The 24,363-nt window shown below is 47.7% G+C and overlaps 1 protein-coding gene across 2 annotated transcripts in view; it reads right to left on the bottom strand.

Moving 5' to 3' along the window:
* Positions 1-24,363, bottom strand: part of BCR (BCR activator of RhoGEF and GTPase) — a 122,642-nt gene that overhangs the window by 4,757 nt on the left and 93,522 nt on the right. For both annotated transcript variants that reach the window (XM_065417578.1, XM_065417579.1), the window contains 9 exons: positions 22,199-22,318; positions 21,179-21,254; positions 20,340-20,444; positions 17,942-18,016; positions 16,809-16,906; positions 15,578-15,709; positions 4,183-4,242; positions 3,928-4,037; positions 802-941 (listed from right to left, as the gene is read on the bottom strand). In XM_065417578.1, coding sequence (XP_065273650.1) covers positions 802-941; positions 3,928-4,037; positions 4,183-4,242; positions 15,578-15,709; positions 16,809-16,906; positions 17,942-18,016; positions 20,340-20,444; positions 21,179-21,254; positions 22,199-22,318 — 916 coding nt within the window. The remainder of the gene's footprint in view (positions 1-801; positions 942-3,927; positions 4,038-4,182; positions 4,243-15,577; positions 15,710-16,808; positions 16,907-17,941; positions 18,017-20,339; positions 20,445-21,178; positions 21,255-22,198; positions 22,319-24,363) is intronic.

The raw sequence follows: 24,363 nt of genomic DNA, 5'->3' as shown, positions 1-24,363 counted from the left end.
AAAATGTGTTTGCATTTACACAAAAATAGCATTTTTTAAAATGTATATCAATCCTTCCTCCCCCATGGTGTTGGAAACCCAGAACGCAGGTGAGGACATTCTTTAAAGTGAAGCAACAACATGGGCCCCTTTTGCATCCAAGAGTCTCAAAATGCTTTCCAGAGCTCGGCAAGTACCATTATCATCCCATTTTACAGATGGGCACACTGAAAAACAGAGAAAGCTTTGCTTGCCTGAGGTCACACAAAGCACTAATGGGAAGCATTGGGAAGAGAACTCAGGAGACCAGACTCCCAGTCACATTCCAATAACCAGAATTTTCTGCTTCTCTATCCAATCCTTTAAAAAAAAATTCTTAAATGATTTTGATGTTGCCGGTGCTCTTTTAAACAAGAGTCTCAAACAACCGCGGGGACTTCCTGTTAATCCAGAATTCTCATTGACATTGTGGAAAAGAAGACTGCTGGTTGCTCCTATTTCCCCTGAGGAAAGTGTCTGCCGTTTACCATGGCATGGCAAGGCCAGGCAAGGAATGCAAAACCGCCATTTCAGGGCTGCTGGGAAGAATAATCAGCACATTTCTCAATACAAGGGTCCATTCCACTGAATACCTCAGGTTAACATCTACAACTGGAGGACACTAATAAAACACACAGCCCGGGTAAGAGGATACTCCTTACACCAGGGTCTCCACCTCTTCATGCTTCCTGAGCTACATGAGATTAAAATAGCACAGTAACCTGAAAGGCGATCATAACTCAGGATATAATGCAAAGGAAAACCTCAGGAACAAATACTTACTGACATCAAAAGCAGCTTTCAAAGCTTGGATATCAGTTGCAACCCCAGAGACACGGTAGATGCCCACCTCCTCCATCCCACGTCGCTCTATCTCCTCCACGCACTGGCGCACAATGTAAGGCACCTTTGATCTCTCTCTCCTTGAGAAAAACAGGAAGAAGAGTTCAGTACAGCATAGGCCGAGAAAATATGGTTACCAGAGTTACATTAGGCACTGGATAAGATGAGACTGCTTGAGTGAAAGGAGCTCTAGGCCACGATTTTCACAAAGGACTGAGTGAGCACTCACCCTGTGAAAATCCGCCCCTTTAAAAGTGTCTCAAATTGGGCACCCAAAAATGGAGACACCCAAAATCACTAGTCACTTAAGTGTTTAGGAGGTGCAGACTAGCACAGCGGTAAGGATGAAAAAGACAGTTACCTTTTCCGTAACTGGTGCTCTTCGAGATGTGTTGCTCATGTCCATTCCGTATTAGGTGTATGCGCTCACCACATGCACCGGTGCTGGAAGTTTTCCCCTCAGCAGTATCTGTAGGGGACTGGCTCTGGCAACCCCTGGAGTGGTGCCCGCATGGCATAGTATAAGGGATGCTGCCACTGCGCTTGGGGCCATGGGGCAGGTTTCGGTACTGATAATATAGTCGGCACCGCCGGTACCGGGGGTTGTCCCGCAGTCAGGGAACCTCGCTCCAAGCCGGAGCTACCAGCAGAGCGGTCAGTACCAGGCCACTAGGATCGGGCTGAGCAGTGGCTCTTGTCCAACCCATGCTGGTTGCTGCGTCCCGAAGCCGACCTGTCCGAGCAAGATTGTTGGGACTAATGAAGAGTTGAGAACTACTACTAAGGGTAACTAAGGAACTACTAACTATATACAACTATATTACAGCTTTTCAAAGTCGCAAGGACTGAGAACAAAACAACGCTAGCCGAAGCAGCAGAAGTTCCAGCACAGTCACTGACGGCAAGAAGGAACTAAGGATGCGGGGAGCCGGCAGCGCACCTTATACTGCACCATATGGGTGCCACTCCAGGGGGCACCAGAGCTGGTCCCCTACGGATACTGCTGAGGGAAAAAATTCCAGCACCGGCGCATGTGGAGAGCACACACACCTAATACGGAATGGACAAGAGCAAGCACTCGAAGAAGAACCTTGCTCCATGTTAGAGGGTTTACTTGACCAAATCAGCAAATAGATTCACGAAAATACTGACATTGAACCAGCATCTTTCTATAGCCCAACACTGTTAGAGAGGAAGAATATCCATTTAGGAAGTTCTGTAAAAAACCCTCCATTTTGAGAGCTCTGGCCTGGTATAAAAATGGCAGAGGATACTGGTTATTATGAGCAAATTATTCCAGTCTCAAGGGTTTAAAGTCAAGAATAGTCAGAGCTGGTGTCCTCTATAGCGAGACTACTCTCAAATAGTAACACTCACATCTATGCTCTGGGCCAGCAAAAGGCCCATGCACTGTACAAGTCCTACTTTACCCATATTGTGTAGACCCTAAGCTGGTCCTTTTCACAGGGGGTGAATTCACTCTGTGTTCCTAGTTTAGGAAAATTTAGCAGCTAATTCCCCCTGAGAGCTTATCTGTTTTCAGCAATAGCAAGACTCATATACATCACACAATAGCTGGATTCTCATGGTCATATGAAAACTGTCCATAGACAGCTTGTTTGTTTGTTTTTCCTGAGTAGCTGATTTAATTTCTGTTTTTGTAGAGAGGTTATGAACTGGCTCATCTCTGCACATTCAATCCCATGAAACCTCTCCCATTGAGGAGCTGCAACCTTATAGATTCATAGATTCTAGGACTGAAAGGGACCTCGAGAGGTCACTGAGTCCAGTCCCCTGCCCTCATGGCAGGACCAAATACTGTCTAGACCATCCCTGATAGACATTTATCTAACCTACTCTTAAATATCTCCAGAGATGGAGATTCCACAACCTCCCCCTAGGCAATTTATTCCAGTGTTTAACCACCCTGACAGTTAGGAACTTTTTCCTAATGTCCAACCTAAATCTCCCTTGCTGCAGTTTAAGCCCATTGCTTCTTGTTCTATCCTTAGAGGCTAAGGTGAACAAGTTTTCTCCCTCCTCCTTATGACACCCTTTTAGATACCTGAAAACTGCTATCATGTCCCCCTCAGTCTTCTCTTTTCCAAACTAAACAAACCCAATTCTTTCAGCCTTCCTTCATAGGTCATGTTCTCAAGACCTTTAATCATTCTTGTTGCTCTTCTCTGGACCCTCTCCAATTTCTCCACATCTTTCTTGAAATGCGGTGCCCAGAACTGGACACAATACTCCAGTTGAGGCCTAACCAGCGCAGAGTAAAGCGGAAGAATGACTTCTCGTGTCTTGCTCACAACACACCTGTTAATACATCCCAGAATCATGTTTGCTTTTTTTGCAACAGCATCACACTGTTGACTCATATTTAGCTTGTGGTCCACTATAACCCCTAGATCCCTTTCTGCCGTACTCCTTCCTAGACAGTCTCTTCCCATTCTGTATGTGAGAAGTAAGTATGGTGAGCTTGCAACGCTAGCAGGTGATTAGAGGATTCCTATGCAGCCCTTGGAGAACTAGCAGTTATACGGCTATCCAGTTAATAGTAATTCCATGGGGAGGAAGTACCAGGTCTCCTAAATTACCTAACATGAACAAACAGGTTTCTTCTGGCAAACGATTCATGACAAAAGATCAGGGGTTAAAATAATACAAATGGCTCCAAAGAGCTTGAACATTTCCGAGTATGGAAAGGAAATACTGTTGTTCAGTAGCTTTGGAAATTCGTGACCAAGTCAGCCAACTACAGAGGAAAAGGGCCAGGGTGTTTCCGGAACACAGCAGAGTGAGAGATGTTGAAAGTAAACACACTGGGTTTCCAAGAAAGAGTTTGTGTGCGCTGCTGTGTTTTGGAGGGTTTTTCCCATGCACAGGATGAAGCTGGGAGAATGTGAAACAGCTCTTGCCTGCAGAAATTGCCATGTGTTAGCCACACAAGGGCAAGAAAGTATCTGCATACCTCCATTCACTGAGGGCTTAAGTAGGTGCAGCTCCATTGGCCTACTGTGTTTAAAATAAAACAACGGAGAGAAGTGTGACCTGACAACTTACTTGGTGACAATGGCAATCTTGACTCCAAAGACCCCAGTCTGTTTACGAGATGGCATTCTTTTCAGACTAAACTCCCGGCTGGTAAATTTCACTGACAGCTTCACTTCAACCTGCAAGGACGACATTAGTGGTTACTTTTCAAGCAATAAATGTTTTCTTTTGTTTTTCAAAATGTTATGACAAAGAACAGAGAGAATAAACCTGATACACAAGGTCAGGCAAAGAAGCAGTGCTAGCAGTTTGTACTCTACTTACTCCATTCATTGAGATGACTGTGCGTTGCCAGTCTTTATCCTGTAACACCTGAGGATCCAGCTGAAAAACATGGAAGTTGCTTGTGAGTTGAGAATTGGTTTCAGAGACTAAATCAGCCAGTTTGAAAAATCTATACAAGTCTGCATGGCAATGCCTTCACCACTTACTTCCATTTCCACAGGGGAATCCGAAAAGCCCTGAGTTTCAGATGTCGGGTCACTCGTACAGAGTTCTGCACTCTGAGCAAGGCTGGATATGGATCACACATGCGTCTATGGAAACCCCAGTGTCAAATGTGCAATATCCACTTAACAACAAGAAAAACCTCAGAAAGCTAAAATGCTCTTCTAAAGCTTCTACCTACGCTACATTGATGACATCTTCATCATCTGGACCCATGGGAAGGAGACCCTGGAAGAATTCCACCATGATTTCAACAGCTTCCACCCCACCATCAACCTCAGCCTGGACCAGTCTACACGGGAGGTCCACTTCCTAGACACCACCGTACAAATAAGCGATGGCCACGTTAACACCACCCTATACCGAAAACCCACCGACCGCTATGCCTACCTTCATGCCTCCAGCTTCCACCCCAGACACACCACACGATCCATCGTCTACAGCCAAGCACTGAGGTACAATCGCATCTGCTCCAACCCCTCTGACAGAGACCAACACCTACAAGATCTTCACCAAGCATTCTCAAAACTACGATACCCACACAAGGAAATAAAGAAACAAATCAACAGAGCCAGACGTGTACCCAGAAGCCTCCTGCTACAAGACAGGCCCCAAAAAGAAACCAACAGAACTCCACTGGCCATCACCTACAGTCCTCAGCTTAAACCTCTCCAACGCATCCTCAGTGATCTACAACCCATCCTGGACAATGATCCCTCACTTTCACAGACCTTGGGAGGCAGGCCAGTCCTCGCCCACAGACAACCCGCCAACCTTAAGCATATTCTCACCAGCAACCACGCACCGCACCATAACAACTCTAACTCAGGAACCAACCCATGCAACAAACCTCGATGCCAACTCTGCCCACATATCTACACCAGCAACACCATCACAGGACCTAACCAGATCAGCTACAACATCACCGGCTCATTCACCTGCATGTCCACCAATGTTATATATGCCATCATATGCCAGCAATGCCCCTCTGCTATGTACATTGGCCAAACTGGACAGTCACTACGCAAGAGGATAAATGGACACAAGTCAGATATCAGGAATGGCAATATACAAAAACCTGTAGGAAAACACTTCAACCTCCCTGGCCACACAATAGCAGATGTAAAGGTAGCCATCTTACAGCAAAAAAACTTCAGGACCAGACTCCAAAGAGAAACTGCTGAGCTCCAGTTCATTTGCAAATTTGACACCATCAGATCAGGATTAAACAAAGACTGTGAATGGCTATCCAACTACAGAAGCAGTTTCTCCTCCCTTGGTGTTCACACCTCAACTGCTAGCAGAGCACCTGACCCTCCCTGATTGAACTAACCTCGTTATCTCCATACTGATTTATACCTGCCTCTGGAGATTTCCATTACTTGCATCTGAAGAAGTGAGGTTCTTACCCACGAAAGCTTATGCTCCCAATACTTCTGTTAGTCTTAAAGGTGCCACAGGACCCTCTGTTGCTTTTTACAGATTCAGACTAACACGGCTACCCCTCTGATACTCTTCTAAAGCCAATAATCTCCCCTTTGATAGAAAAGGAAGCTTCCTTCACTGCCATAACATAGCAGCCATATTTAATAGGCAGCAGAGGATCATCCCGCCCCAGAGAATTGGGAGTCAGGAAGGGAGAGAGTAGATTTTCTAAGAGGAAAGGGCTAAGATCTGAAACAGCGAGGGCTTGTTTCTCTCTGAAAAAACAGGTGAGCAAGCTGCAGGTCCCAAACCCAAACTCAGGTCCCAAGTCCAAACGCTGGCACCAGCTTGGTCCATAATAATACACTTCCAAGAGTATTTGAACATTTATTTCCAAAGGTCATGAACAACAAGATTAAGAACAGGAATTAGGGAATTGATTCCTAATTCCTTCCTGTTCCTGAGAGACAGAGAGTGAGAGAGAGAGTGTGTCTGTCTATCTGTCTTCTTATTTTAGCTTTGGAAACCTTTTCTGTGGGTGCAGTTTCACAGGTCCAGGGTACATAAGGTTTAAATACTGAGCTATTTACAGCCCTTTACATCCCCTCCATCCAACTGGACATCCGAATTTTTCTAGCTCTTTTGTTCAACTCCTGCTAGTGAAACAGCTACCAAGGACGCTGAATAGACATTCATAAACATCTGCTCCAACAATCAGAAATTGCTGATGATTAGTAACTTATTACATCTTCAATAATAATCGTCTTGCCTCTATCACTTAGAATCTTTCTATCTGATCCATCAAGGGTCTCACAACACACCCATCACCACAGTTGCAGAGTACCTTACACGTGTATTAAAGTGAACACAAGTACTCCGTATCAAGCGCTCTCCTTCCCCCATGCTGTAGGGTCGTCTTATTTATTTATAAGTCTCTGATTTTGGGGGTTACTAAGGTCATCCACCTTACAGTCAGATTGTCTTCAGCTCTTGCACTCTGCTGTTTCCCCCTCTGTACCAGCCCACAGAGCTTTCTGGGAGTGGAGAGAGAAGTCTGCTACCCCGTCCAAACAGATGATGCAGTCTACATGCAGAGGACATGTGGCAAAGATCGTGCTGCCTGAAGCACATTCCCTCCAAGAGCTACCCCCAGGCGCTATGGCTCCTACACTGCCTCAAATGCAAGCAGGAGGCCAAATGCTACAATCTGGCCGAGAGGGGAATTTGGATCACAATTTCCCAGAGACAGGCCGGGCTGGAGTACCGTGGAATCATGATACTCAGCCCCAGGATGAAGTGAGGAGCGGGGCTTGAGAGAGCGCTTCGCCAGCATCTCGGTCAAGCTTCCCTAGCACTGGAGCTCTGGGACAGTTTCCAAAAGGAGCTACATCCACTTCTCCTAGGCTCCAAAGACATGATGGCCCAATGCTGGGTCTGACAGTGAGAGAATGGAGGAGGAACATGGGGGGATCCAGGAGGATGTACACATGCAATCCAAAGCAATTAAGCACACACAATGCTCAGAAAGAAATTCCCACTTTTTTAAAATCCTGCTCTGATTTGGGAATGAAGCAAGAGAAGAGCTGAGTGGGAAAGCAGCCCAGAGATCACAGGAGGAGGTAGATACAGTGTCTTACTCTGGTCTGCCCTATTCAGCGCCAACACAAAGGGAGAAAACGCACCTGAAACGGAAAGAGAGACCCCTGTTGTTACGAGAATCCACTGATCAAAACCATGCTCGGAAATGAAATCCTGGGTCTCCATTTCTAACCTAGCTTGATTTCTTTCACCAGGAAAGTTCCGAGGCTGGGAAATAGCTTGTCGGGTTCTATAGGAACATCCCCCAGCAAGGTCGGTGATATCTGTGAAACACTCACCTCCAAAGAGCCACAACTGGCTCAGACCGAACTTACAGAAAAGGAACAACAGTTTGAACATGGAGCTATACCAGCAATTAGAACCTGACAAAACGAATCTGATATTCCCGACATGGCTTTGCAATACCAAAGTCTATTCCCTGAAAAATGCAAGGCAAGGGGCGGGCGAGTGCACTAACCTTTCCCCTTGAGACGCACAGGTTCAAATACACCTTCATGCACAAATGAAAAGGAATTTAGTAACTAACACTAATCCGATACCCCATCAGCCCTGCCCTTCCCCCCCAATATAACAGCACTGGCATCTCACTGCACAGTGGAGGATGAATGCTAGACAAGCAGGGGTGATGCAACCCACAGTATCCTTGACTCTACTGAGTATGTTCAGCCTCTCCTTTTCCTAAACCCTAATCCCCACTTCCAACTATCAACACACAGGGCAAGATGCTGCTGTCAATTACACATGTGAAAGCCTAGAGAGAAAAGCTTCTCCTTCTCCTATGTTTCAGAGACCCCAGATAAGAAGAGGAGGCGAGAGAGTCAAGCCCACCTTTTCTCGGCGTACTTTGTTACGGACATGAGTCCACAGCGTGGTGTTGCCGGCGTGTGTATGTTTCCCCCTTGAATCTGCCTGGCTCCGATAGGTGCAGCTCTGGTAGAAATATCTGAAGATCCCTTGCATAGTGTAGTCGGTAACCAGCAGTTCCCACATCGTGGCTGCACTGTCTCTGAAGTTAACAAGGCTAGTTGTGCCGAGTCGCTGTTACTTCAGCAGCCCCAGGCTCTACACTTAGCCAAGAGGTTTTTGAGGAGTCTTTTTCCGGAAGGCCCGCCCCTTCCTGTCAGGCTGGCCAAGTCACTGCCAGGCAGCCACAATCTACGTCGTTCCCACCCACACCGCAAGAATTTCCAAGCTGGAAGAATTTTGCAGCGTGAGCGGTTTCTTTCAACAAACATTCCCTTCCCAGGCTCGGGAGGAAACCAGTTCTGAAATGTTAGGTTTCCTATGCAGCACAGCTGAGCCCAGCCAACTGCAATGGCCTTTCACTAAGGAAACTGCTGAAATGGGCCTGCTGATGATCTCTCCCATGATTAATAAGGCCAAGGCTCTCTGACCAGGTTGGGTTTTTGCCCTGCACCTTACAATGGTGGGTATTCATAACCTAGAAGCAGTGGCTACGTTTGGGGAGGCCAGGGAGCGAGAGAGAGTTGGGTGCTAGCACTCAGAGTGGGCCTGGGCGTTCCGAATATTTACACGAGAAGCTATACGACGGGGTGGTACCAGCAGGCCTCAGTTAGAGTTTCCTCCATTATCAGTTGAGTTGAGGCTCACAATTACTAACTCACAGCAGTCTGGCAAGATGAATGCAAGTCAACAGATGCAAGCCAACTGCATTCTTGTTTGTTGTCTCCATGGCACATGGCATATGGCTGGTTAGGACCGTCAGCGACCTCAGGCAAGTACTCTTTGGAAGTAACAGCCAGATGGACGACTGCCCTTTGTGAGTGAGCCTTGGTACCTGCTGAAGGCTGATATAATAGCTTCTGCTGCCTGTCCCTTCCTCCATTCCACACTTGAACACATGCTCCCCCCACCCTTGAACTCTGGATTGGAAGAACTCCGACTCCCCCCAGGCTGGAACGTCTCCAAACAGAACAGTGTGTACTCAATGGAGAGGAAGCTGGGAGGAAGGTGCATGAGAATTTCAAGGTTAGGTGGTAAGTGCCATCCCTGTATATTATATAATCATAAAAATTCAAGGTTAAAGTGCTTTTCACGTTGTTATTTAAAGTGCTATTGGGATAAACAAATAAAAGAATGAGACCTGAAAAAAACACTTGGTGCTGCTGAGCAAGACAGGAAGATCAGGCCTAACAACACAGGAGGAACTAACAGGGCCAAGGGCAGGCAAAGAACATAATCTACCTAGCTTTGAGCAAGCTTGCAATACTGGAGTGTGCAGACAGCTGCCCTCCAGCGTGGGGAAAGGGCAGCTGGAGCAGACAGGGTGCTGGCCTGGAGAATGAAGACAAAGGGTGCTAGTGAGTGAGACACTTCAGCCCGGAGCAGGGTGGTGACAAGCAGAGGGTCACATTGACTGGCTTTAGGTCTGATTTATTGATCAATGACCTGGAAAATGGAACATCCAGGAAGAGAACAAAATCTGCAGATGATGTGCCCCCCCCCCCGAAGGCAACTGCTCCGAACGAACTAGGCCACAACACAAGCTGTCAGTCCGAGTGCGTTACCGAAGGCTGGGGCGGGCTCCTAGAGAAGGCTGCCTCTCCCATGATTTCAGACTGCAAGTTTCATTAAACTTGGTTTAATACCCAGGGATCTCTCCACACATCTCCTGAATCAGTCAAAACTTGTGTCTGGCATGTTTCCACAACCAAAGAGGACAAGGACAGACCTGCTACAGACTCCCTCCTATGAGGTAGGAAAGACAGTCTATAGCAGAGTCTGGCTAGCATAGTTCTCCTCATTGCTCAGGGAAACCAGGCCAGGACCACCTTTAAACTCTGCTGTTGCTAGCAAATATTCAGCTGCCTGTGAACAGAACTGCTCTATTGCCCCGTTGAGTTTCACAGCTGCCTGTTCCTTGGTGTTCTTTGTGGTGAGCTATAAAGTGAAACGCAAATGAGCCAAGCAAATTCCTCTCTACAGCCTGCACAGATCACAACAGCACAAACCAGCTCAGCACAACAGGAATTTCTGCAGGAAGGACCCCGGCCCAGAAGCAGCTGAGGAGCCTTGGCACCCATTTAAGTAAAAATGACGATGACAAGGAGGAAGAGGAGGAGGAGAAGGTGGTGGAAATGGGAGCTGAGGGCACTTAGTACCTCATGGGTCAGGCAAAAGGAGAAGAGACCCAAATTAGGAACGTAGGGGAGAGGCACGTGGCAGAGAGACAGCAGGACAAGGGGTGGTGGGGAAGGTAAGCCAGGGACTCAGGAGAAAAGGCTCTGGTCTGGCTCAGTAACCCATCACACAGTGCATTGGCTTTTCAGAGAAAGAGCAAAGGAAAGATACAGAAAGGGAAGAAGGAAGAAGGACTGAGAGAAAGAGGAATCGACGGAAGAGGGAAGCGGAGGAAACAAGAAACGCCTCCTTTCGGGTTAGTGCATTTTATGTTATTTATTCATATTACTTCCTCCCTTTATTGAATTTCCATGGCAGTTTCACACTCCAGCGGTTTCTAATTATAACCAATGGGAAACTGTATTGTCTGTGGCTCGTTACTTCGGGAAGCACCCAGTCCTGCCTCGACCCATTCTTCCTAGAGCTCACCACTGACATGTTAACCCCTCCCCCGTTGCCCTTTAGGCATGACCCATAGCTTTCTTCATTTCCACCCTCTTTTCATTGCTGAGATGCTGATCCGCATGGCCAAGCTTCTGAAATTAACTTGAGTGTAAATGGTTTTGGAGGTGGATCTTGGGGGCTGCAGCCTGTGACTGTCAGTTTTGCATGAAAAACATTTATCTGTAGGTCTAAATAACAGAGAGAGGAAGGGAGATAGCCCTGTGCAATTCAACAAGCCAGCCCAGATAACGAAATAGATACGGGTGATGGCTTGCATGGCAACAGAGGAATATTGGCAAACCGCTATCAGGGCATCAGAATATTTGTGCTCTAAGGTCACATCCTCCTCCCCACCCCCACCCCCTGACCTTCCAGCACAGTTTTGGGGGGAAAGAGGGTTGGGCTTGTCTGAGCTGCTCATGCAGAGAAAATAACTGTTGTTCAGAACCGTACTGGCTTTAGGAGCTGGATCACAGTGCACCGCGTCAGTTCACTCTTGCAGCCTATCCCAGGGCTGGGCATATTTTCGCTGACACCCTCACTCACCCGGATGCAGAGTCAGAGGAGGAAACAAAAGGCATCCATGTTAATTCCTGCAGAGCTAGAGACACAGGCAAATGAGTCTGCCAGATGGAAAAGGGCAAAATCCAGAGGGCAAAAGGGCCCAGTGGAGAAGGAAAAAATCTTAGCTAGAGATGAGTGGAGCTGACAGTCTCCGTGTAACTAAACCAGGAGTTCCCTGCTATGGTAAGACAAAACAATATCCTGACACCATCCCCCATCCCTGCACTGTGTCCTAGAACAGGGGTTCTCACAACAAATTTTTTGGTGGCCTTAAAGTGCGGCCACCAACTCTTGCTGGTGGCTGCGCTGACAAATTTTTCCTAAAATACTTAATTAACTTTAGGAAAAATAAATAAACATGCTCATATACACAGCCAAATCATTGTAATTTATTGAAACATTTTGCAGACTCAATAATAAAAATAATGTAATTGTCTCTAGTCTTTACTGGCCCTAAACAGAATAGAAACACAAAGAAGGTGCTCTGCAGGTTCTTGTCTTGTTTGTTGTTGTTACTTTTGGTTTTTTTGCTTGCTTTTTTAAAAAGACTTGCTAGCTAGTAAGTCCACTACTGTGAAAAGTGCTATTAACAAACATACAAATAGCACTTTTCACAGCAGCAGACTTACTCAGTCCTGGCAAGCCCGGGGACAAATTAAGCCTTGGATGGGGAGGTTGGTAGGGGGCAAGTGGGGGATGGGGGGGAAAACATGATGGGCTGGCGGGGGCCAGGGCAATGGGGGTGTCAGCCCCACAGCTGGGGATTGAAGGCCCATGGCCAGAGCCTGCTGCCTGCCCCCCCAGGGCTGGAGCCTGGCCCTACCGTCCCCAAGAAGGTGGGAAACTCACTAGCTGCCTGCATTTGTCTCTCCAGAGGGGGTCAGGGTCCAACCCCTACCGGTGGCCCTGTGGGAGGGACCACTGCTTTGCCCCCCCCCCCTCCCCCATCACTGCCCAGGAGGCTGTGGCCGCAAGAAAAGCCACTGGTGGCCACATGCAGCCACAGTGGCCGCATTTGAGAAATGCTGCAGCAGCACATCTTCTGTCACCACTTCATTTATCAGTGCGTCTGACATGGTAGGTAGGCATGTCTGTGCATACACAGGGTGTTAAAGAGCTGTTCAGCTTGCTGCCCTTCCTAGGACAGAGAGAAGGGGCCCTAGGAGGGGGGGTTTACTGCTAGGTTCACAAGCAGCACACTCACAATAAAGTTCTGAGGCTCATAAAATCTGGGGAAAAGTTGGAGTCTACAAACAATAATAAAGCTCTTACATGTGGATGTAAAAGCGGCAGGTAAAACATTTCATAGGAAAGGAACATATGAGCAATGGGAGCCATTAAACTGCTGCCTGTTCCTGGAAGCCTCTACGATTTTCTGCACACATGGACCAATTTACAGCCTTCCTTCCTCCTCTACCATTATGCAACAGACAGAACTAATCAAAATTTCACAGAAAACACAGTCCTGGTCTCCTAGACTCATTGTCTTTGTCTCTGCAACGCAGTTTGGTGATTCACAAATACCAGCAGTGGGAAGTCGCAGATTTACAATAATAATAAATGGTTTAGAATAAATGGTTTAGAATACACGGAGGTTTTAGCCAAAATAAATTTTCCCCTCCTTTTTGCAGTGGGGGGATGTGGATGTGACTCTGACTGTTCTGGGAGGCTAGGCTAAGCTCGGCTCAACGAGCCTGTCGAAAAGCTCCCCCCACTCCCACTGGCTTCCATAGAATGGGGTTCATCTTAACCGAGGACAGATTGGACCTGGATAATGACAACACAAAGCTATTAAGTGAAAAAAAACGACACAAACCAAAAGCCTCTGGAAAAGTCTTGAAAGAAAACAAATATTCAAAATAGCAAAAGGCGCAAATGCTGACATCACTAATCTTAATTCCCACTAGTTTATCCCCAGGACTTTTTTTGTTATATTAGAAGTATTTCCTGATTTTAAAAAGGAGCGTTCAGTGGCCTGTTAAAAAAAAAAAAAAAAAAAAATCGGCCCATAACAATTCTTATCAACCATAGATCCCAGCAGAGTGGTTATTTTTAGGACCCCTTTTTTTCCCCGTTCTTTTTTTTAAAACTACACAATAGTCCTAAAAATAAATACTGTGATGGGATAGAAATTCCTGAGAATTAAGGACAGCCTGACCTGGGGGAGGGGGGGGGAGGGGCACTGATGAAAGCACAACTAAGAGCTTCAGGGCTGAAACTTTGAGCATCAGTCAGCACAGCCCCAAGGGAAGTGACCAGTCCCTGTCAGCCTGACGGTGCTATGCGGGAGACAAGGTGCGTGAGGTGATATCTTTTATTGGATCAACTTCTGTTGGTGAGACAAACACGCTCTTGAGCTACTCAGAGCTCTTCTTCAGGTCTGGGAAAGGGACTAAGGGCAGGTCTACATTGAAAACGCTACACTGGTGCAGCTGTAGCGCTTAAGTGAAGACGCTTCTACCCCAGTGGGAGAGCTTCTCCCATCAGCACAGTTAATCCAGCTCTGCAAGAGGTGGTAGCTATGTCAACAGGAGAAGCCCTCCCGCCAACATAACGCTATCTACACCTGGGTAGGGGTCGGGGGGGGGGGGGGGGGGCCTAGGTCGGTATAACTACATCACTGGGGGGGGGGTGGATTTTTCCACGCCCCCAAGCGACACAGTTATACCCATATAACAGATACAGTTCTGTAGTGTAGACCTGGCCTTAGAGTGTCACAGCTAAATACACAACTGAACAGATAGTTTAGCATAAGTTAGCACACATTCAAGGTGAAGTGGCCTGTTAATATCCCCGTTTACCAATTTTACTATCTGAGTATTTGTTTTCTTTCAAATATCTCCCAGAGGTTCGGTCTGGTGACAAAGCTTTCCTTGACGACAACATGGCAGCCCTGAGCGCTGCATGGAGGCCTCATGCAGCTCCTTTGGACACCAGTCTTGACAGGGCCCATGAATGAAGGACTGCAACACCATGCCCAGACTCAGCTCCCTTTGAAATAGGAGGACAAGGCCTGTGCGGTTACCACTCAGCTGGCCAAGAAAGCGGTGCCGAGGGAGTGGCGAGGAAACGGACAGAAATGGGTGACGAGTACTGGTAGTTATTTCATGGAGTGCCATAAGCATGCAGGATGCTTTACAGAACACATGCACAGACAGTACATGCCTTGAACAGCTTATGGTCTAACTCAAACAAATACCGTACTCAGGACAACTGTCCCAGCATGTCACTGGGGCTTCAGGGAAGAAGGGAAGAGATTCGGAGGAGGAGAGGGAATAATACAACATGTTCAACCTGCCCCCATCCTGCAACAGCTGGGATCTTTGCCAGAAACTTAATGCCCAGAACTTTAGGCCACCGCCACTCAATTCTCTGGGAGCATCAGCCCCTTTTGCTGCCAACCCATCATCTCTCCAACCCTCTGGTACTTACAAAACACACAAAAATGCTACACGCTGCTTCTCAATGAAGAAGAGGTCAAACAGCCCATTTAAATCTTAGATGTACCCTGTTGTTATGGACACAAAGTTCTGAACGTGGCTGTTGTCAGAGCAACAGGTATGTCCTGCTTGGTTTTACCATCACATCAATACACTCACGGCATGTACTTTAGGGCAGATAGCATTTTCTCTGGACTGATTTATTAGGGGATTGATAGAGGCCACCCCATGTCTCACATACAAAGCCACTCTCCTCACTTTCTCTTTCCCTGTGCAAATGGAGCACACAGGCCTCAGTGACTTTGAGCTGTGACCACGAATTCTCCAGGGAGGATTTGAGACATGACAGAAGATGAATCACCCAATTCTCTCCAACAATAAACCCCCTGCAGAACGCCACCAACATTGGGGCCAGAGGAGTATAAAAAGGGCCAGTGTCAGATTTAACCTCCCAGCTGTGTCTCAAAGAATCCCCAACCTGGCTGCCTGACTTCCAGAATTTGGCGCGTTCTCCAGCAGAGACAAGGGAGCTCCAGGATTCAAAAGCTCCATTGTTTATCCTAGCGCGGGGCTTAGGAATGGATCAGGGCAAGCCCTACCTGGATCTGGCCTTTCCCCATGATTCGATCGGTGATCTCTCCATCTTCTTTGGTGAGCTTAGTTTTATTATAGCATTTTTCATAGCACAGAATCCGTAGGGTCTGCGATCCCTCCAGCTCGATCTCAAACTCCTGCAGCAAGGGGAAGGAGAAGGGGAAGAGCAGCAATTAGTTAACAAGGAGATAGAGTCTTTTGGATATTTGACTCTGTACAGCCTCAATGAAACCAATCTGAAGGGACCACTCAAGGGACTGACGAAGATCTCTCGTCTAATGGAGTGGGTCTTAAAGAGAGGTCAAGCAGAACAGTACTGAGTCCACTTGGGGGACACTTTGGAGGGGAGTATGAAAGATGCTTGGTCCCTTGGTCAAGTTTCAATATATTGTAGTGGTGCACCACTGAAAGAAATAGATGGTCCCATATTTCTTGTGTTTAATTACACTAGGTTTAAAATAAGCCTGCTATAAAGAAGCAGGATGCTGAAAGCTAAGTTTATAACTGTACCCTCCCCTTCGAAAAATATTTCCTTATTCAGTGTATTGCCACAGATACTTGTGTGTGTGTGTGTGTGTGTGTATGTGTGTATATATATATATATATACACACACACACACACACACACACACACACACACACACATACACACACACACATAAGGGCAGTACAATCAGCTGGCTGATCACGCAAAGGGCATCTGCTGCTGACACATTTCATCAGTGAGTCTCCAAGATTAAAATCTCCTACAAATGGTAAGAGCCCAGAGGAAACGACAGGAACCTGCAGATTGTGCTTTCAGATGTGCTGCACATGTGAGAAGGGGACAGTTCAGGGGTCGGCAACCTTTCAGCAGTGGTGTGCCTCGTCTTCATTTATTCACTCTGATTTAAGGTTTCGCGTGCCAGTGATACATTTTAATGTTTTTAGAAGGTCTCTTTCTATAACTCTATAATATATAACTAAACTATTGTTGTATGTAAAGTAAATAATGTTTTTAAAATGTTTAAGAAGCTTCATTTAAAATTAGATTAAAATGCAGAGTCCCCCGGACCGGTGGCCAGGACCTGGGCAGTGTGAGTGCCACTGAAAATCAGCTCGTGTGCCGCCTTTGGCACGCGTGCCATAGGTTGCCTACCCCTGGGCCAGTTCATGCAGTACAGACTGCAAACCAAACAGCCACTTCACTTGCAAATGTTCTGCCCCAAGGGGATAAACAAGGCCCAGCATACCCACCTCATTCCAATTGGGCTCCGTAGTGTCCCTGTAAACTCTGGTCTTAGCTTTGTTCACAAAATATCCAAAGGAATCCACCTCCAACGTGCAGTACAGGTCTGGAGGTGAGACAAGAATCAGAGGCTTTGTTAAGATTACCATAATCTTTTTCTATAAGCATTGCTTCCTAGATGCTCTCTCACCTAAAGGCCTCTCTATACTGATGACACTGGAACCAGTGTAGCTACACCAGTGCAAACCCTCAGTGTAGATGGGCTGCGTAATGCAGCTTACCCTGTGCTGGTGCATGGCCTGTTTTACACTGTGCAATGGGGCTACACTATGCGTTTGCACCTACGTAGCATGGGTGTAATTACGCTGGTGTAACCACAGCAGCATAAGTGTCCTTAATGCGTCCTCCCTGGTACCGGCACACAATCCTCAATTCAGCCCAGAAGGTGCATTTCTGTCGCTTAGCAGAAAGGGCCCTTTGTCTCCTCTTTTCTTAGATTTGTTTTTGTGTGCAGTTACACAGAGAGAAGCGTGGGCGCCCTGGAAACTAGTGTCCATTCCAACGCTCAGCAGAGCCCAAAGGAAGACCCCACTGACTTCAATGGAAATTGGATTGGGATCTTCCTGAGTTACCTTAGCTGCTGCAGAAAGCGTGTGTGTATTTTAACAAGGACTCTCTCCCCACCCCACACACTGCTCAGGTTTGCCACCTGCTTGATCCGCCAGTGAACTCCTAATCCAGTGTTTATTACCATAGATGCTGTTACTGTGAGGTCAGAGATTGCGCCTTGAGATTTCACTGCAGGATCAAACAGGGTTGGAAAATGGGCAACGAGGGAGCAAGAGCCGATTTACCCATGAACTGTTGGGTAAGCAGCACATACAGTAAGAAAAATGACAGAAAATAGGGTAAGAGTGAAATGATTTGTGTTGGAGCCTGGTCTATTTGAGAACTTTTATCACTACAAAAAGCTAGTCAGCATCCCCCAAATATACACTAATCCCCCACTCCCAATCACCCAAACTGACTCTCTTCACCAAACCCTGTATCCCCAAACTGACGTCTCCACGCCCAGAGTATTTCATTCTTGTCCTTTGGCCCTAACAGACCCTCACTTGCACGTCACAGATCTGCAACTCACTTGTGCTCTGCTTGAACCCCGTGGCAGAATGAACAATGACGTTCAGGAATCCATAGAGCCCGGGCGATTCGTCATCTGTACAAAAGACCCAAGAGATTTTAGTTCAGCTTCACAGAGATGGCAAAGGGAAAGACACCGGGAGGAGATTTACATCACAGAGATTGCAGAGTGGAAGATAAAGTGTCTAACCCCGGTAGCAGGAACATGACATCTAGTCAGTTTTTTTAGAAAGGAGTTGTAAGTTGCTCCAGGTACCACTCCTATCCCAGAGTCCTCTAGACAATTCTGGAGCTTTTACAATCACACTTCATTATTTTTAATTTTTTCCTCTCTCCCACTGTTGCTGCGAAAGACCCAACAACAGAAGAAACCAACTGACTATACACAAAGGGCTGTCAACTGCACAAAGGAAAACTGAAAAGTATTATTATTTATATTACAGCAGCACCTGCTGGTCCTAAGTGAGATCAGGGCCCCAGTGAGCTGGGCACGCTATCGAATAAGCGAGAGTCCCTGCCTCAAAGAACTTCTAATCTAAATAGGTGAGACACATAAGGATTGCAGAGGAAACCGGCACACAGCAGTGAAGGAATTTGCCCAAAGTAACCCAGCCAGTCAGTGGCAGAGTAGGGAAAAACTTAGATCTGACTCAGCTTTTCTTATCTCTCCGTCGAGGATTCTCTCTCTAATCTGTCAGCGACACTGATAATCACAGTAGGTAAAACTTTTCAGACAGAAGATTGCTGGCATCCCTTTAAGCACTGGCCTGGCATTAAGAGTCAGATTATAAGGATCTGCGGGACTAGAACTTGGGTATATGGAGCCTGGGGCAGCTGACATTCCCCCATCACCACCAGGACACCATGCAGAGCTGCAACCTAGGAGCACTCTGGAGATTAGGTGCCACAGGAAGTACCGCTCAAAGTGTTCAGAGCAACAGCACCCTGCGGCCTTCTGATTGGCCCACGGTTACTACTTAACCCTGGAGGTGCTCCAAGAAGTTGCCTGGGCAAGCATGCTTCTGCCTTGCTGCAGCTCCAGACCTTGCCTCGCTGTCTGATCTTAGGTCTCCGACTTCGGCCTGTCACTGACTCTTGCCTCCTGACTCCAGTCTGGTAACTATTCCTGACCCTGGCCTGACTCTGACCTGATTCTGACTCTTGCCTACTTATTTCAGCTCTTGCACCTACTCTGATCCCTGCCTGCCAACTACCGCCTTGTGGCCAGCCCTTGGCTCCATGACACCAGCCCAGTAACAACCAGTAGGCCAGACTGCCTACGCCCCGGACTCTTACAGAGAAACCATATGATACAGTGTCATTATGTACAGGCTGCATTTCTGAATACTGGACTCATATCTGCAAACTCACCATCACACTAACTGACATGCACCACCCCTCTGCAAATCTACCCACTGAGAACCAGCACAAACATGCTCCCAGCATCTCCGACATTTTGCCTCCCTACATTTGCTTCATTTCACGTTTTTGCTGCCTCAGCAGCAGCACCCATCATTTCATTATAAATGCCCTCCCCGTCAAACACGCAGGCCAAGAATTTTAACAGGTCAGCTCAAAATAATTTCACACTCATGCCTGCAGCTGATGAGGATGGAGACAGCTCAACAGAACAGACCCGCTCCCCCACCACAGATATGCCATCTGAAAATCCTACGCCTGTCTCAGTCATAGGGAGGACTGTGGCTACTTCACACCTTTTTCTCATGTCCAGCCTGTTCATTTTAAAATCACATTCTAAAGAATATATCTAAGAGAGACTCCCACAGATATACATGTGCCAGGGAAGCGGAGGGGCTGGACTCCAGGAGGAAGGAGTGGGGTTAGTGGCCAGGGCTGTTGTGGGTACAACGGCTAGGGGGTTAGTGGTACGACGACAGGGGAAGGGACTTCAGTCCATTGAATGATGGGGGAAAGTAAAAGGAACAATAATTACTGAAATAATATGAGAATCCACCCAATAACAATGGGGGAGACGGAGTAAAGCCACAGGGGATGGGCAGGAATTCATTGTCAAAGGAGCAGTGGGGGAGAAAGTGAACTGCAAACATTCCACAGGTTGTATTTATACTGTGGGACCAAATAACTCTGGAACCTTTGAGCAGACCCTCCCCTGCCCGCTCCCTCTGCTTGCTGTGTCTTGTCTACTCAGAGCAAGCTTCTGGGGGCAATCAAATCTTCCGACAGCAACTAGCTGCAGCAGAGCTGGGTTGTTCAGGGTTTAAGTGTGGTCAGAATCGGGACTGTTTTACAAGACCATCCACTCACAGCTGCCTTGAGGCCTGAATGGTAAGAGCAGGACAAGGGGGATGTAAAGGAAAGGCAGGGGGTGGGTTATGACGGTAGCTGGTCCACACGAGGGCGCCGACGACCGCTCTCACCTTCTTTATTGATGGTGAGGGGGATGTTGTGGACGGTCTGAAGCTTGACGCAGGAGTTTGTCAGCATCTGGAGCTCCACGGACGTGAGCGAAAAGCTTTTAAAGCCTGCCAAGGAAATTTAGAGAGGGAATGGTATCTGCCCAGGGCACAGAGCTCCATGGACACTCCCCCGAGCCCAGGCAGGGGATACTTGCAGATGCGCCCAGGGCAATGCTAGCAGATGGCATAAGGGAGCGTTTCTGTGGTCGGAAGGAACCATGGCTCAAGCACAGACCCCTTGGCCATACTGCCAGGAGGCTTCGGCCCAGTCACATGCAGGGGCTCACTTGTCCTATGGATAGTCTCTGGATCTTGCACACAGAACGAAAGAGACTCTTCTCCCCTGGCAGAGCCATAGCCAACCCCTCTCCAAAAATAAAGCACCCCCTTCAGGCAAAGGCCAGGGAAACGGGAGGGCCTTTCACTGCCCCAGAAGGGCAGATGACTCTGAGGCCAATGGGAGAAATGACTCCATTGGGGAGAGCTCTCCCTGTGCCCTAGCTCTCAGACATTCACATCTAGGGGCTGGGAGCAAAAGCACCTCCACTGGCTTCAACTGCAGCGACAGGGCAGGAGAAGAAAAGGAATTCATCCACGTTGTCTCCTGGATATTCACGCATCTCCTCCTCCTTGTGGCAGGGGGCCATTCCCCACTTCTAGCTAACTCCCCGGGTTGGACAATCCCGTCTCTGACTCCTCCTCCCTGGCAGGGGAGAGGGGCATATGCGCTGAGGTTACCCAGCTGGATGGTCTCTAGAACGCCCTAAGACAAGGGCTCTGATTGGCCAAGGGACACTCACATTTCTTCTGCTGCTCCCGGATGTTCTCTCTCCACTCTGCCCGTTCGTAGTCCGACGAGATGAGGAATGTGTAACTCTATGCAGGAAGAGACAGGGGAACAAGGAGCATGTCATTCTGACCCACCACCTCCCAGTGAGATCCAGACCCTGCTAGTACCGGGACCCTGGCACTGTGAACGCCCTCTCAGCAGTGTGCCTTCAGCACCAGCAAGGACACCTGCAGCCTGGGCTTCTTCAAAGGACCACTCTGTTAATGGCAGCTGGGATTGTGGCAGCATGAGCTTCCATGACTGCTGTCTACTCTGGCCAGGCCAGCCAATAGTGCATGCCATGGAGATTAGGCAGATGTGTGGCTAAGGAAGCAGATGCCAAAATGCCTTCGAAATGAGCTGAAGAAAATGCTGGTGACTAGATCTTGAAATGATCCATTGCCAAGTATATGCAGATACCAGAGTCACCAATAACCCCACACATACAGCACTGAAGATAAACCTAAAACCACGAGCCTCTCCCACTAGCTAAGAGAGAATCTCCATAGTCTGTTAGCAGTAGGGGGCCCATGAAGTCTACAGCCATGAAATTAGACCTATGAGTACCCTCCCCCTGCAACTTTACTAAAGGATGCAGCTATGGTGCAGCAGCTGCGGGGCTTTATCCCAGGGGAAGTGATGCAGTTCCCACCCCTCTCTGGTTGGATCCAAGCACAGGCAGATAGTAGGGTGAGGGGTGAATTTCGGATTTTATTTTTAAAAGTGCAAATGTACATGCAAATTAACCCTCGGGCTCCTGGTAAGTTGCCAAAGTGGCCTTCAGCATGGCACAGGCTGGACATCTGCAGCTTGGAGACTATTTTCAGACAAGCCACTGGATGACGAGACAATTACAAACTGACAAATGCTTGAGCAGATCCGATTCCCTTGGGTGGGGCACTGTGACACGCACATGCACACAAATGCTCCCCTTGCGCCTCATTCTCGGTCCTGTATGCAAGGTCCCAGAGACACCTGTGGAGCAGCTTACCTTGCCGTTCCGGTTGTGAACCCGGAAAGCCATGTTGGGAGACATCAGCAACAGCAGAGATTCCTGCTCAGACAGCTTCTTTTTCAACCTCTCAATGACCTTGCTGCCCTTGTTAGCCCTCTAGAGAACAGAGAGACATTCATAGAATCATAGAAGATTAGGGTTAGAAGAGACCTCAGGAGGTCATCTAGTCCAAACCCCTGCTCAAAGCAGGACCAACACCAACTAAATCATCCCAGCCAGGGCTTTGTCAAGCCAGGCCTTAAAAACCTCTAAGAATGAAGATTCCACCACCTCCCTAGGTAACCCATTCCAGTGCTTCATCACCCTTCTAGTGAAATAGTGTTGGGGCCCAAAACTGGACGCAATACTCCAGATGTGGCCTCACCAGTGCTGAATAATCACTTCCCTCAATCTGCTGGCAATGCTCCTACTAATACAGCACAATATGCCGTTAGCCTTCTTGGCAACAAGGGCACACTGCTGACTCATATCCAGCTTCTCGTCCACTGTAATCCCCAGGTTCTTTTCTGCAGAACTGCTGCTTAGCCAGTCTGTCATCAGCCTGTAGCCGTACATGGGATTCTTCCGTCCTAAGTGCAGGACTCTGCACTTGTCCTTGTTGAACCTCATCAGATTTCTTTTGGCCCAATCCTCCAATTTGTCTTGGTCACTCTGGACCCTATCCCTACCCTCCAGTGTATCTACCTCTCCCCCCAGCTTAGTGTCATCTGCCAACTTGCTGAGGGTGCGATCCATCCCATCATCCAGATCATTAATAAAGATGTTGAACAAAACCGGCCCCAGGACTGACCCCTGGGGTACTCCACTTGATACTGGCTGCCAACTAGACATAGAATCGATGATCACTACCTGTTGAGCCTGACAATCTAGCCAGCTTTCTATCCACCTTATAGACCATTCATCCAATCCATACTTTTTTAAACTTGCTGGCAAGAATACTGTGGAAGACCGTATCAAAAGCTTTGCTAAAGTCAAGATATATCATGTCCACTGCTTTCCCCATATCCACAGAGCCAGTTATCTCATAGAAGGCAATCAGGTTTGTCAGGCATGACTTGCCCTTGGTGAATCCATGTTGACTGTTCCTGATCACCTTCCTCTCCTCCAAGTGGTTCAAAATGGTTTCCTTGAGGACCTACTCCATGATTTTTCCAGGGATTAAGGTAAGGCTGACAGGTCTGTAGTTCCCTGGGTTCTCCTTCTTCCCTTTTTTAAAGATGGGCACTATATTTGCCTTTTTCCAATCGTCCGAGACCTCCCCCGATTGCCACAAGTTTTCAAAGATATTGGCCAATGGCTCTGCAATCACATCAGCCAATCCCCTCAGCACCCTCGGATGGATTAGATCTGGACCCATTGACTTGTACATGTCCAGCTTTTCTAAATAGTCCTCAACCTGTTCTTTCACCACTGAGGGCTGCTTACCTCCTCCCCATACTGTGTTGCCCAGGACAGCAGTGTGGGAGCTGACATTGTCTGTGAAGACTGAGGCAAAAAAAGCATTGAGTACTTCAGCTTTTTCCACATCATCAGTCACTAGGTTGCCTCCCCATTCATTAAGGGTCCCATACTTTTCCTGACCTTTTTCTTGTTGCTAACATACCTGTAGAAACCCTTCCTGTTACCCTTCACATCCCTTGCTAGCTGCAACTCCAGTTGTGTTTTGGCCTGATTACACCCCTGCATGCTCGAGCAATATTTTTATACTCCTCCCTAGTCATCTGTCCAAGTTTCCACTTCTTGTAAGCTTCCTTTTTGTGTTTAAGCTCACTGATGATTTCACTGTTAAGCCAAGCTGGTCGCCTGCCATATTTGCTATTCTTTCTGAACATCAGGATGGTTTGTTCGTGCGCCCTCAATAAGGCTTCTTTAAAATATAGCCAGCTTTCCTGGACTCCTTTCCCCCTTATATTAGCCTCCCAGGGGATCCTGCCCATCAGTTCCCTGAGGGAGTCAAAGTCTGCTTTTCTGAAGTCCAGGATCCGTATTCTGCTGCTCTCCTTCCTTCCTTCCTTTTGTGAGGATCCTGAACTCAACCATCTCATGGTCACTGCTGCCCAGGTTGCCACCCACTTCTACTTCCCCTACCAATTCTTCCCTGTTTGAAAGCAGCAGGTCAAGAGGAGAACAGCCCCTGGTTG

Source organism: Emys orbicularis, chromosome 16 (genome assembly GCF_028017835.1).
Source record: "Emys orbicularis isolate rEmyOrb1 chromosome 16, rEmyOrb1.hap1, whole genome shotgun sequence".
Lineage (NCBI taxonomy): Eukaryota > Metazoa > Chordata > Testudines > Emydidae > Emys > Emys orbicularis.
This window is presented reverse-complemented; position numbering and strand designations above follow the sequence as displayed.